Source organism: Thamnophis elegans, chromosome 4, assembly GCF_009769535.1.
Source record: "Thamnophis elegans isolate rThaEle1 chromosome 4, rThaEle1.pri, whole genome shotgun sequence".
Taxonomy (NCBI): domain Eukaryota; kingdom Metazoa; phylum Chordata; class Lepidosauria; order Squamata; family Colubridae; genus Thamnophis; species Thamnophis elegans.
This window is the reverse complement of record NC_045544.1, coordinates 118,656,776-118,670,583: the sequence shown is the minus strand read 5'-3', so window position 1 is coordinate 118,670,583 and position 13,808 is coordinate 118,656,776. Positions and strand designations below refer to the sequence as shown.

Below are 13,808 nucleotides of genomic sequence, written 5' to 3'. Positions count from 1 at the left end.
TTCCAGAGGGTCGGAGCAGCCACAGAGAAGGCTCTCCTCCGAGTGGTTGCCAGTCGGCATCGGCCGGCGGATGGAATTCGGAGGAGGCCTAATCTGTGGGATCTAATTGGTCTATTGGAGGTACTTGGCAGCAGGCGGTCTCTCAAGTACCCAGGTCCAATACCATGAAGGGCTTTATAAGTGATGACTAGAGCCTTGAAGCGTATCCGAAGACCAATAGGCAGCCAGTGCAGCTCGTGGAGGATAGGTGTTACGTGGCTGAACTGAGGTGCACCCACGATTGTTCGCGTGGCTGCATTCTGGACAAGCTGAAGTCTCCGAATGCTCTTCAAGGGCTGCCCCATGTAGAGCATATCAAAACTAGCACTTTGATTTGTAGCCAGAACCTATTGGGAACCATTGCAGAATCAGTACTGATGTTATACATGAGTAGTGGCTTTCATCTGCCAACAAATAGGCTACTTCATTTTGCAACAACAGCTGTTTTTGAGTAGTCTTCAATGGTAGCACCATGTAAAGGGCATCCCAGTACTCTAATCACTATCTTGAGCTCCTGCTCCACAAAGCTGTTTTGTTAGCCAACAATGAAAACTCAAAACTTTGGATCAGCTGCATTGTGTTAACTTTGACCTTTAAGAGCAATCTGAATCAGGAGTAGACATTTTCATTCTCTTTAGAATAATGGGGCTCTGAAAAATTTACAGACACGAAGGTGGATTTAAATACTCCTCTACAGTTATGTACACAAAGAACTGGCATTAGTTGAGCATCTTAGCACTGTCACTTATAAACTCTGGGTGTGGATGTTGGTATATAATGTATGTATATGGATTAACAGTCTGTTGCGAAAAATTGTTTTGTATTCTAATAATTGCTTAGGCATAGCTGGGAGAAAGATCTGATTATTTTTAAAGCAAACTGTTGAAAGGATCGCATCATTAATAAAAATGGATGAATCGAAAGAGCTGTGTCAATACTTTTTGCATTTCAGAAATATAAAAAGATAATTATGCCTGTAGGCTGCTGTTTTATGTGGCACAATATTGTCTGGTTTATTCTTCTGGTTTTCTGTGAAATAGAGCTCTCTAAGGCAAAATCAGTATGCATCCACCTTCATTTCTCTCCAGATTCAAGCTTCTAACATTTCTGTAGAAATGTGGAAATGAGCGAATCTTTTTATATATGTTTATATGTAAATTCTAAAGTTTCCTGGGGGGAAATGTCAATCATTTTTTTAATGGGGGTTTATAGTACAGTGGTGGGTTTCCATTTTTTTTACTACCGGTTTGCTCGTGCATATGGGTGTGTAACGCTTCTGAGCATGCGGGGTGGATGGGTGGGCAGAGCCTCCCATCTCTGCCACTACCAGTTCGTCCGATACGGGCCGAACCGGGAGCAACCCACCTCTGTTACAGACTCTTTGCACAGAGCTTTTCCTTTTCACCACTGCTAGCATCCTTGTCTGACTTGGGGTAGACAACAAAGTTGTACATTCCACAAATTCTGTTCTATTCTGTCTCAAGAAGGGAATCACAATAGTATTTCATGCACTCCCCAAATAGAGAACCTTTTATAATTTAATTGCCTTTAATGAGTTGTAAAAGGGGACATCTTGAACATTGCAGAGCGGATATTATAATTTGGCATTCCTTTCTTGTTGCTCCAGAAGATTAAACATAAGCAATGGCTGTGAGGGGAAACAGCTAAAGCAGGTTAAAGAACGCTTTCTCAAAAACAGAAATTCCAGGTTGCTGGCAGAACTTGCTGGGGTGTTCTATAGAGGAGAGAGAGAAAAAATCAGAAAAATAATTATGAACCTATTATAGAAACAAAACAACCAAGCTCAGTAAGACCAAAAGCTACTCTGGCATGTCTTCCAACCACTCTATCTCTTGTATTTCACCAAAATTCTTTCTTCTTTAAAGGAAATGTTGAAAATTATTCTGTTTCATCAAATTAAATAAGAGCGGGCAAAACTGAATTGCTGCTTGCAGAGCAAAATGACAATGGTGCTTTAATTAGATAAACTGAAAAAACTCTGGAGAAGACGATCTCCAAGTGAGGGAGGATGAAGAGGGTATGATAGAATTCTTGGTAAGTTTCCTTTAAAAATCGTGAACAGTAAAGAATTTGAGGTTGGTTTAGGAGCAGGGCACCAAAACTGCACTTGGTGTCAACGCCAACAACACATTAGAAGGCGACTTCTAACAGAATAGGCTTTCCCCATCTACAGAGTACCCATTTCCCAGGCTTCAATCACTTCCCTGGCTGTTTTTGGACCTGTTTGTCCAACAATCTTAATTTTTTCCTGGATCTTCTCAAGGAATCGGATGCGCTCAGAGTTGTCCATATTACAGTATATAGGGAGTCTCAGGTTTCAATCCTTGAATGACAAGATTGCATGTCATTGGGGATTTCCAGTATCACATGTTGTACCATATGTATGAGCTGGATTTGTGCATCATGCTAGACAAGACTAATTTGGATTGGTTGGCTCACAGTTCAGAATGCTACAGGAAACCACATTAAGTTGTAATAGGGTTGTTTGTTTTGTAGGAAGTTAGCACCCCTCCCTCTCCTAGAAGAATGAAATGTTTTAGGAAATATTAAAAAGGCAGAATATTATACCTCCCTGGATGAGAAAAGGAGAAACATGCTCTTGGAAAGCAGCCCCCACATTTGTTAATAGCCCCAGAAAGACTGGGCCATCCTATCTACAAGACAAAAGACTGGGTCATCTTATCTACAAAAGACCTTCAGATCCAGGGTGATAGGATTAGCCCACACTCAAGATCCAAACCAGGACAAAGCCATTACGCTATAATAGGAATTACCCAAAGCCCCTTCATTACATCATTCAGCAAGATTCAATCAAGGTTGACTCAAGACAACTTACAACTGGGATGGTGAACCTACCACAGGGGGCACGCGGAGCCATTTGTAAGGGCACGTGAGGCGTTGCCCTGTCAGCTGGCCAGCATGCATGCGCGCACTAGCCAACTGAGTTTAGCCTTTTATACAGCCATTTTTCGCCCTCCCCTGGCTCCCAAGGCTTTATAGGAGCTTGGGCAGGGCGAAAAGAGCCTCCCCCCCGGAGACCCTCCAGAGGCTTCAGGAGCTTCGGAGCTCCGGAGCACAAAAAAACAACCCTATGGGCAAAACGGAAGTTTGGGAACGGATTTCCGGTTTGCTCGTAGCCTCCGGAGGGCTTAAACCAACCCTACGAACAAACTGGAAGTGAGTTCTGGTTTGCTCGTAGGGTCATTTTTATGACCTTCGGAGACCTTTAAAGCCTCTGGAGCCTGGGGAGGGCGAAAAAAGCATGCAAAAAATGGGGGGGGTGCCTCTCATGCGTGCATGCGCACTGGGGTGTTGCACATTGCATTATGGGTGTGGCATGCCTGTCATGACCCCCCTGCGCTCCCCCCTTATGGCACGCGAGCCAAAAAAGGTTCATCATCGCTGACTTACAAAGTTAGCCCTGCATGGCCCCATGGGAGTCTGACAACCAATCAGAATATATTTCTTACACAGGAACAGGAAGCTCCAAGGCGGGGCCCAAGAGCAGGTATAAATTTCTCTCTCTCTCTCTCCCCCATGTACTTGATTGTCCAGGACCTCAAACCATGTGGTCTTGTCCGCCATAAAACCATCATTCCAAACAGTCTCCAGGTTTCCAGTGTCTTTCTCCCCACTTGGAATTGAACCTAGATGGACATTTCTTCCAACAGTTCGATATTAGAATATTTTGGAAACAGCTGTTGTTATTATAATTTAGCAAGTTGTGTGAAATCAGATTGTGTGTGTGTGTTTGTGTGTATGCATGCACACATATGGCTCTACTTACTTGCCTTTTGCTGGGAATAGTTATAGTGGGGAGGAGACGGCTCAGAAAAGACTGCACCTATCCTCTGCGACACCCACCTACTCTCCCACCCCACTCACTCATACACATGCATGCACTCATGTTTGCATTCTCTTCTGGAGAATATTGTTTTATAACTGCTAAGTGATATCCCAAGGAAAAGTTCATAAATGCAAATTTAAAGATTACAGAGTTGCGTCAGAAACCAATGGCCTCTTACCTTCACCGATCTATTTAGGAACCTTTTTTCCATGGAAAGAGGCTGACCCTTGGGATGGTGCTGCAGTTGACAAAATTACGTGGATACTGGTTGGCTCGGAAAATGAACCGAGGTACCTCACGGATGTGGGTATTGTCACAGATGATGCGTGGCAATGAGGCATGGCTAAGAGCCTGTCGCTGGGCTGGGGTGAACACACCAGGGTTCTCCCACCAGAACCTGGGGGGTGGGGGGGTGGAGAAACACAGAAAAATTGTCACACGAAGAGCAGCCCCCCAAATTTACAGAAACTTTCTTACTGGAATGAAGCAGTAGAGAATAAAAGAGTTGGAAGGGACCTTAGAGGCCTTCGTCCAACCCCCCGCTCAGGCAGATACCCTATACCCATGATGGCGAACCTATGGCACGCATACCACAGGTGGCACGCGGAGCCATTTGTTAGGGCGTGTGAGGCATTGCCCTGTCAACTCCTGCGTGCATGCATGCTGGATTTCTTTTTTGGCCATTCCCTGAAGCCTCCGGAGGGCGAAAAACAACCCAACATGCAAACTGGAAGTTGAGGAACGGACTTCCGGTTTGCACGTTGGGCTGTTTTTCATGCTCCAGAGGCTTCAGGGAAGCCTTCTGAAGTCTTTGGAGGGCCTCCGAAGGGGCAGGGGAGGCTGTTTTCATCCTCCCCAGGCTCTGGAGGCTGGGGCGGGCAAAAAACAGGTACATCACGCCCCAAAAGTGTAAGGGGTCGCACACATAGCATTATGTGTGTGGGCATGCCTATGCACGACCCCCCTGCACTCCCCCAGATTTTGGCCTGTGATGGGAAAAAGGTTAGCCATCACTGCCTTATACTATTTCAGACAAATGGTTGACCAATCTCTTCTTTAAAACTTCCAGTGTTGGAGCACCCACAACCCATAAGCCATTCCACTGGTTAATTGTTCTGTCGGAAAACCTTTCCTTAGACTAGGTTGGTTTTCTCCTTGATTATTTTCCATCCATTGCTGAAGCCATTAATTTATTTCAGAAAACTGTCCTTTATTTTTCAAAAAACCACTTGTCCTTAATTTAGGCCATTGAACTTTTAACGTACAAACGGAATCCCTTAATGCAGTCTTTTAAAAAAAAAAGGATTAAAAAAGCCATTTAAAATGGCTTTTAAAAATAAATAAATAAATGGATTTTCCTTGCAATTTTTGCTTGAAGATGTTTTGCTTCTCATGCAAGAAGCTTGTTGAATGGGAAATGAAACGTCTTCAAGGAAAAACAAAGTCCAGTTGCCTTTTGCAAAAGCACCTTTGGGACAACCATGGCCTGGAGGAACGAGAATCTCCACAGACACAAGACTCCTACTTTGAATAGGGGGTTGGCCTTGAAGACTCCAAGCTCAGTTCCAACCCTATGATTCTATTTCTCTTTTTAAATGTTTACATTCATTTCAATCAGTAATTATTTATTGAGGGGGTGACTACAGGGTGGGGCGAACTCCAGGGATAGTTTCAGCTGGAGTTGGTAACTCTAAGTTGATATAATGAGAAACAAAAACAGATTTTTGTCTGTGTTTATTGTGTATACCGTGTTTATCGGAAAATAACACAGAGTCCTTTTTTTGACCTCTGAAATAAGCGCTTGGCCTTATTTTTGGGGAGGTCTTATTATTTTTGAGGTGCAGAAGGCAGCGAGTGTGGTCATCTCATGGCTGCATTGTGTTGCAATATTTTTGGGAAGGGCTTATTTTGGGGGAGGGCTAATTTTAGTGCATGCACTTAAAAGCCCGATTGGGCTTATTATCCAGGGTGGTCTTATTTTTGAGGAAACAGGGTATAGTTTTTTTAAGGAATCATTTTCCTTTGAGGTTAGTGTTTGGGAATGCTAGGAACCGAATCTCATTCATTCAAAGCATGTCTTCTATCCCTGAGTAGCAGCACAACTTTCTATTTTTCTTTTCTATAGTGAAACAAATTTACCATATTTTTTGGAGCATAAGACACATCTTCCCCCCCTCCCCTAAAAGAGCATGGAAATGTTGGTGTGTCCTATACACCGAATTTTTGGCCTCCCGAAGTCCCGCCCCCACATCCCATTTTTGTGAAAAACGGGCCGTTTTTCACAAATACCGAAGCATTTTTGCCTTCTCTCAGCTCCCAGCAGCACTCTGCAGGCTTCAGCAGGACTGGGGTAAGGCAAAAATGCCCCCGGTTTTGTGAAAAATGGGCAATAAATGGAGGCGTTTTTGCCTTACCCCAGCCCTGCTGAAACCTGCAGAGTGCTGCTTGGGGCTGAGGGAAGGCAAGCCCTTTTCTTTCTTAACTACCTCTTCGAAATCTTGGTGCGTCTTATACACCGCTGTGTCTTATAGTCTGAAAAATATGGTAGGTTCATTTGCATTGTAGTAGATCAAGAGGCCACAATAAAATAGCAGGTTTCATGTGCTCACCTGTCCCCATCACGAAGATTTTGGAACTGTTTCCGAAAGATGCATGCCAGTAGAGGCCCAACTCTGGCATTTCGGATAAAGGGCTCAGCCACTCCTCCAATCCAGAGATCAATGTTCCTGGGCGTCTTATAAACTTGAATGAACTTCTTGGCCAGCTCAGAATTCTGGAGGACCCGGTCCAGCTCAATTTCATTGCTAGGTTGTGAGAGGCCACATAATTGTCTCCAGGCGTTGTAAGCTATAGAACAAGAATAGTGGTCAAAAGTTCTGCTCATTTGAAAAATGATGTTCTCTCTAGCATCATTCTATGTTGCAATCTCAAAACATGCTTAAGCTGCAATTTTCTACATTGTTTTTGGTTATATGGCAGCAATCCACAATCTCTGATGTTTCCTGCAAAATGGAAAGACTCTACTCTTGTTACCTGCTAGACCGTGATCTCGGCCACGCTGCATGTTCAATGCTGGCAAATCCAGCCCAAATCTTGCAACTTGTTGGAAGAGTTGGTCTCGGAGACCCTCTACTACTAGCTGATCTTGTCTCAGCTGTTTGGATGGTGTACCCATTTGGCCTCGTAGAATAGGATCAATGCCTCCTGGAAGAGAGAGGAAATAACTTTCAAAACACAGTGTCCATCTGTAGATCTCAACCAAACATAAGGATAAATCTCAGCAATTGAACGCGTAGCCTTAGAGGTCTTCACAGCTGAGCTGAAAAACTCTCCTGACAGTTCTTGAGCCAGCAGAAAACTCAATAGGTATAAAATTTGCTGATTTCCGGGTAACTCCAATCTTTATGGTATAGGGCAGGGGTGTCAAATTCAAGGCACGGGCCAGATGGAGCTGCCCTGGAAACAGCAAAAGATCAGCCTGTGGTGACTCTGCCAGCAAAAATGGGCTCCTGAGCTCCATTTTTGGCTGTGATGGCCGCCTACAACTCTCTGCCAGGAAAAATGGAGGTTGAGCTCCGTTTTCGCTGGCAGAGAGTTGTAAGAGGCAATCGCAGCAGAAAACAGAGCTTAGGGGCCCTTTTGCTGGCAGAGCTTTTGGGCCACCACAGGAACCCCTGACACGAGTGATGTTGAGCTGGCCATGCCCACCCTGACAACACCCACCCTGGCCCTGCGAGATCAAACACAACCCTGATGCGGCCTTCAATGAAATCAAGTTTGACACCTCTGATATAGGGCATATTAAGGACAAAAATTGGTGGATTCCCCTGGATTTCTTACTTCTCCCGTCAAACATTACTGGTTAGTGGGAAACACCCACTAAATACTGTCCTTATTGTGGTGTGAAACTGAGATGAGAAAGCTATAGGTAGATTTTGACAGCTAGACCAGCTGATTTAGCTATCAATCAAGACTCAGTCAAATTTTCATACATTTTGTGTAGCTGCATTGAAGCAGAGACCTCTTTATTATTCCCAGTTATTTTTTTAACCTTATTTAAGTTTAAACATTATTTATTCTTAGAGTATTGATTTATTAATTTATACGTCCACCCATCTCATAGATATGACTCTAGGTAGTTAACAAAAATAACTACAAAATAAACAGTAAAACACCCAGATTTGAAAAACAACAATGATAGCGTAAAAGAGCAGCTGAGAACATTTACAACACCCCACATTCAAATAAACCACAAAGCCAATTCACCCATAGTATAGTAAAGTATAAGTTTATTTATAGGCCGCCCTTTTCCCTGAGGGGACTCAGGGCGGCTTACAACTTATATAGGAGGGGATACATACAATGACGTATAGAACAATACATAATTAAAAAAATAGAGCAACATTCATCATTCGGGCGGGGACGGATTGTAATCTTTAACCCCAGGCCTGGCGGGATAGCCAGATCTTGAGGGCTGTGCAGAAGGTCTGGAGGGTGGTGAGGGTACGAATTTCCACGGGGAGATCATTCCAAAGGGTCGGAGCTACTACTGAAAAGGCTCTCCTCCGCGTAGTTGCCAGTCGACACTGACTGGCAGATGGAACTCGGAGGAGGCCCAATCTGTGAGATCTGATAGGTCGCAAGGAGGTAATTGGCAGGAGGCGGTCTCTCAAGTACCCAGATCCACTACCATGAAGGGCTTTATGGGTGGTAAGTAGCACCTTGAAGCGCACCCGGAGATCAACAGGTAGCCAGCGCAGCTCGCGGAGGATAGGTGTTATGTGGGCGAACCGAGGTGCACCCACAATCACTCGCGTGGCCGCATTCTGGACTAGCTGAAGTCGCCGAATGCTCTTCAAGGGCAGCCCCATGTAGAGCACGTTGCAGTATTCCAGCCTAGAGGTCACAAGGACACGAGTGACTGTTGTGAGAGCCTCCCGGTTCAGGTAGGGTCGCAACTGGCGCACCAGGCGAACCTGGGCAAATGCCCCCCTGGTCACAGCCGACAGATGGTAATCAAAGGTCAGCTGTGGGTCCAGAAGGACTCCCAAGTTGCGAACCCTGTCTGAGGGGTATAATATTTGGCCCCCCAGCCTGAGTGATGGAACACTGGCCAAATTATTGGGAGGAAAACACAACAGCCACTCGGTCTTTTCCGGGTTGAGTACAAGCTTGTTAGCCCTCATCCAGTCCCTAACGGCTTCGAGACCCTGGTTCATCACGTCCACCGCTTCATTGAGTTGGCACAGGGCGGACAGATACAACTGCGTATCGTCCGCGTATTGGTGGTATCTTATCCCATGCCTCCGAATGATCTCGCCCAGCGGTTTCATGTAGATGTTAAATAGTAGGGGGGACAGGACCGACCCCTGCGGCACCCCATATGTTAGGGGCCTAGGGGTCGATCTCTGCCCCCCAACCAACATCGACTGCGACCTGTCCGAGAGGTAGGAGGAGAACCACTGCAGAACAGTGCCTCCCACTCCCACCTCCCGCAGTCGTCGCAGAAGGATACCATGGTCGATGGTATCGAAAGCCGCCGAGAGGTCAAGGAGAACCAAGATGGAGGCATGGCCTCCATCCCTGGCTCTCCAGAGATCATCGGTCAATGCGACCAAAGCGGTTTCTGTGCTGTAACCAGGCCTGAAGCCGGACTGGAATGGGTCAAGGTAACTGGCTTCCTCCAAGGACCGCTGAAGCTGGGAGGCCACCACCTTCTCAACAACCTTCCCAACAAAGGGGAGGTTGGAGACTGGACGGTAATTGTTAAGGATGGCTGGATCCAAAGATGGTTTCTTCAGGAGGGGTCTCACCACCGCCGCTTTAAGTGCGGCGGGGAAGTGCCCCTCCCGAAGGGAGGCGGTAACAACCGCCTGGATCCAGCCCCGTGTCACCTCTCTGCTGTTGGCAACCAGCCAGGAGGGACACGGGTCCAGTACACAAGTGGAGGCACTCACAGCTCTCATGGCCTTGTCCACGTCCCCGGGGGCAACATCCTGAAACTCAACCCAGTGATGGTCTGCCAAATTATCTGCCTGTGCCTCGGCTGGATCTGCAAAGGTGGAATCCAAATCCGACCGAAACCGAGCAACTTTGTCCGCTAAGAACTGGACATAGTCTTCAGCCCTACCCTGCAAGGGGTCCCCCGTATCCCTCCTATTTAGGAGGGAACGGGTTATCCTAAACAGGGCGGCTGGGCGAGACTCAGCGGACGCAACCAAGGTGGCAATATACGATCTTTTTGCTGTCCTAAGTGCCCTGATGTACTCCTTGGTGCAAGTTGTTAAGAGTGCTCGGTTCGATTCGGATTTATCGGACCTCCATAGGTGCTCTAGGCGTCTCCTCCGGCGCTTCCTCTCCCGGAGCTCCTCGGTGAACCAAGGAGGCCTCCGGGATCTGCCACCTCGGAGTGGCCATAGTGGCGCAATCCGGTCAAGGGACTCCGATGCTGCCAAGTGCCAGGCAGCAACCAGAGTCTCCACCAGACTGTGGGCGAGAGTATCAGGAATAACCCTAAGCTCCGTCTGGAACCTCAAGGGGTCCATAAGTCGCCTGGGGCGGAACCACCTGGTCGGTTCCTCCTCCCTACAGTGGGGGTTTGGTCTCCGGAAGTCAAGCCTCAGTAGGCAGTGGTCTGACCACGACAGGGGTATAATCTCGTTACCCCTCAGACCAAGATCACAAGTCCACTGCTCCGAGAGGAATACGAGGTCGAGCATGTGACCCGCAGAGTGGGTTGGGCCCCGAATTACCTGGGTCAAGCCCATGGCTGTCATGGAAGCCATGAACTCCTGCGCCCCATCAGAGTGTTCACCGAGCGAAGGCAAATTGAAATCCCCCAGGACCATAAGCCTGGGGAACTCAATTGCCAGCTCGGCTACCGACTCGAGGAGCGAGGGGAGGGCTGCTGCAACGCTGTTGGGAGGCAGATACGTTAACAGCAAACCCACTTGACCCTTGAGGTCCAACTTCACCAGCAGGGACTCACACCCGACAAGCTCCGGAGCAGGGATCCTACGAGGTGCTAAAGACTCCCGGATAACAATAGCCACACCCCCACCCCTTCCCTGAGCTCTCAGCTGATGAAGCACTTGAAATCCTTCTGGGCACATCTCTACAAGGGGGACTCCTCCCTCCGGGCCCAGCCAGGTTTCAGTAATACATGCCAGGTCTGCCCCCTCGTCTAAAATTAAGTCCCGGACGAGGGGAGCCTTGTGAACTACAGACCTGGCATTTAGCGACAACAGCCGGAGACCAGGGTCCTGATTACTCGCGCCATCTGGCCTCGGAGTGGGACTCATAGGGCCGGAAGGAGGGATCTCTGTGACGTAGCGAGCCCTCCTTCCCCGGTAATGGCCAGCCCTAAAGTCCCCGCCATATCTGCCCCTCCCCGTTACGACCGTAATGCTCCGGCCCACTCCCGTGTCCGTGGTCCCCCCAACCACACCTATAGCTCCCGCATTCCCTGGCAGGCCCTCCGAATCAAACACACTCATTCGTTCACTCAGACAATCCCCACGTGATAGTTAAAAACACATAAAAATACAGCAAAATAGGGCAATAAAAGTGGGCACATTCACACAATCACACGCGTATCTCATACATATCCCATACAAAAGGAAGAAAGAAGACAAGAAGAGAAAAAAGAATAGAAAGAAAAATTGCGCAGATATTAAAGTGCGAAATCAGGCAAGGCCAAATGGCTCTTAACATTCAGGGTGACTGAAGTCCAGCTATGGTCCGGGCGGGGTGTACAGGGGAGTGAATCGTATCCTCCTCTTGCAGGCCTGAGAAGTCCGGGACAGTTGGAAGCAGCCGGGGGCCTTCTTTCATAAGTGCTGTCCCAAATAAAGCCCCAAAGGCAATGACGGATAGTGATGGTAGTAGCAGTCAATGTCAGGTGGGGCTGTGTCAGCAGGCCAAAAAGTCCAAAGGCCGCAGTTGAAGGAGGCCAGATGATAAAGTACCACAATAGGGGGGTGCCAGGTATCAGGCGAAGGAGCACCAGGGGAGAGACAGATGGTAAAGATGGCAAAAAAAAGGGAAATAATCTCCAGTCGTTAGAGTAGTATAAGGGAGGGGTGGGCGCCAGGGGGGGCGTAACAGCGACACCAAGGCCTGCCAAACGATCCCCTCTGATGGCATCCAAGGCAGCTACCCCCTCCCTGACACGACAATTCCCAATTCAGTTCCCAGTTCAGTTCAATCCATAAAGGGGCTATTTGGTCTCTCACCCGAGGGATAAAGTTATAAAACACCGGCCTCGTTAACACTGCCGGGCACAGACAAGCTGGTAAGAAATCCAGGGGCTCCTTCGGGCTCCTCTCGGTTGTGGAAAGCAAAACCAAATGCTTGGAAAAGGCCAGGAAAAGGCCAGGAGGTATCCAAATCGTTGCCAGCTGATAAAGCGATGGGGGGGGGATCCGGGCGGAACGCAGCGGCGGCAGGCAAGGCAAGCAAAGCCAACCGCCAGGTCCCCTCAGTGCCACCCGAGATCAGCCACCCCCTCTCCGGCACAACAGCCCGCCGAAAATCCAAGTTCGGGGCTTCCCCCGGTCGGGAAATCCGCAGCGAGGTCGAAAAACGCTGGGAACGTTGAAAACCGCCGGGGAACAGCGCATGCCGCCATTTCCTCTACCGCTGGAAGGTCGGAGGGCTATCGAGGGCGGTCGCAGAGCCTGGGAGCCGTTCGAAGAACTGCAGCCCTCCAACAGCCGCCCATTCGTGTCCCCTGGGTCACCCTCTACCTTTGGAGCTCCTTCCCGCATCGATTCTGACTAGGTTCGGTGGTGTTTATGATGTTTTTTCGCCTACCTAGTCGGAGCGAGGAAGAAGCAGCAGCCATCCGCAGTTCGCACATGCGCCAGCAGTATGCACCAGTAAAGCCAAGCTTTTAATGTCTGATGAAAGACCAGCAGAGTCAGGGCAAGTCTACTCTCAGGGGGGATGATATTCCAGAGGATCGGCACAATGGCAGAAAAGGCTGTATTTCTGTGTCAGATGAAACTGTTCTGTAGATGGGACCTAGAGGATGCTATTCTTGCTGGGTGTAACAAGATGGGTACTAGACACCAGTGGAGGGAGTTAGTAATCCAGCTTTTAAGTTATGAAGGGCTTTAAAGGTAGCCACTAACACCTTACATTGACCCAGAAGCATTCACTTCTTCTTATAGCAATAGCAATAGCAGTTAGACTTATATACCGCTTCATAGGGCTTTCAGCCCTCTCTAAGCGGTTTTACAGAGTCAGCATATTGCCTCCAACAACAATCCGGGTCCTCATTTTACCCACCTCGGAAGGCTGGAAGGCTGAGTCAACCCTGAGCCGGTGAGATTTGAATAGCCGAACTGCAGAACTGCAGTCAGCTGAAGTAGCCTGCAGTGCTGCATTTAACCACTGCGCCACCTCGGCCACCTCGGCTCTTGTACCATATCCGTCATCGGACATTGGCGATCATGTTGGCAATCCTATTTTTATCAATAGTCACATGAAAAAGTGCTGCTTAGTTTTGTCCAAACCATTCCCTTAGATTTTGAAGCCATGCTGTTCTTCTTGTCCCTGCACCTCTTTTGCCTTCAGTCTTTCCTTGGAGGATTAAGTGAAGCATGGGGTACTTTTCCAGGTGTTGCATCACATGTCCAAAATATTCTAATTTTCGCTTTTTTATGGTTTTGATGATTTCCCTTGGCTTTCCCATGCGGCTTATCGCCTCCTCATTTCTGATTTTGTCAACCCAACTTATACATAACAGTCACCTGTAAATCCACATTTCAAATGCTTCTAGACTCTTCAAGTCAGAGACCAACCCTCCACTCCATAGAGCAGGATAGCATATCAGTAGCTAATGCAGCTCCCAAAGCAATTATGTCGCACATGCCAAACAATTAGCATCCACAATTGT

At 47.8% G+C, this 13,808-nt stretch overlaps 1 protein-coding gene across 1 annotated transcript in view; it reads right to left on the bottom strand.

Annotated features, from left to right (window-relative positions):
• Nucleotides 1-637: 637 nt before the first annotated feature.
• Nucleotides 638-13,808, bottom strand: part of MPO (myeloperoxidase) — a 35,409-nt gene continuing 22,238 nt past the window's right edge. Inside the window, exons 11-14 of the mRNA XM_032217102.1 lie at nucleotides 6,941-7,111; nucleotides 6,517-6,754; nucleotides 4,086-4,304; nucleotides 638-1,774 (exon numbers count right to left, since the gene is read on the bottom strand). Of these exons, the coding sequence (XP_032072993.1) occupies nucleotides 4,100-4,304; nucleotides 6,517-6,754; nucleotides 6,941-7,111 (614 nt within the window). The 3' untranslated portion in view covers nucleotides 638-1,774; nucleotides 4,086-4,099. The remainder of the gene's footprint in view (nucleotides 1,775-4,085; nucleotides 4,305-6,516; nucleotides 6,755-6,940; nucleotides 7,112-13,808) is intronic.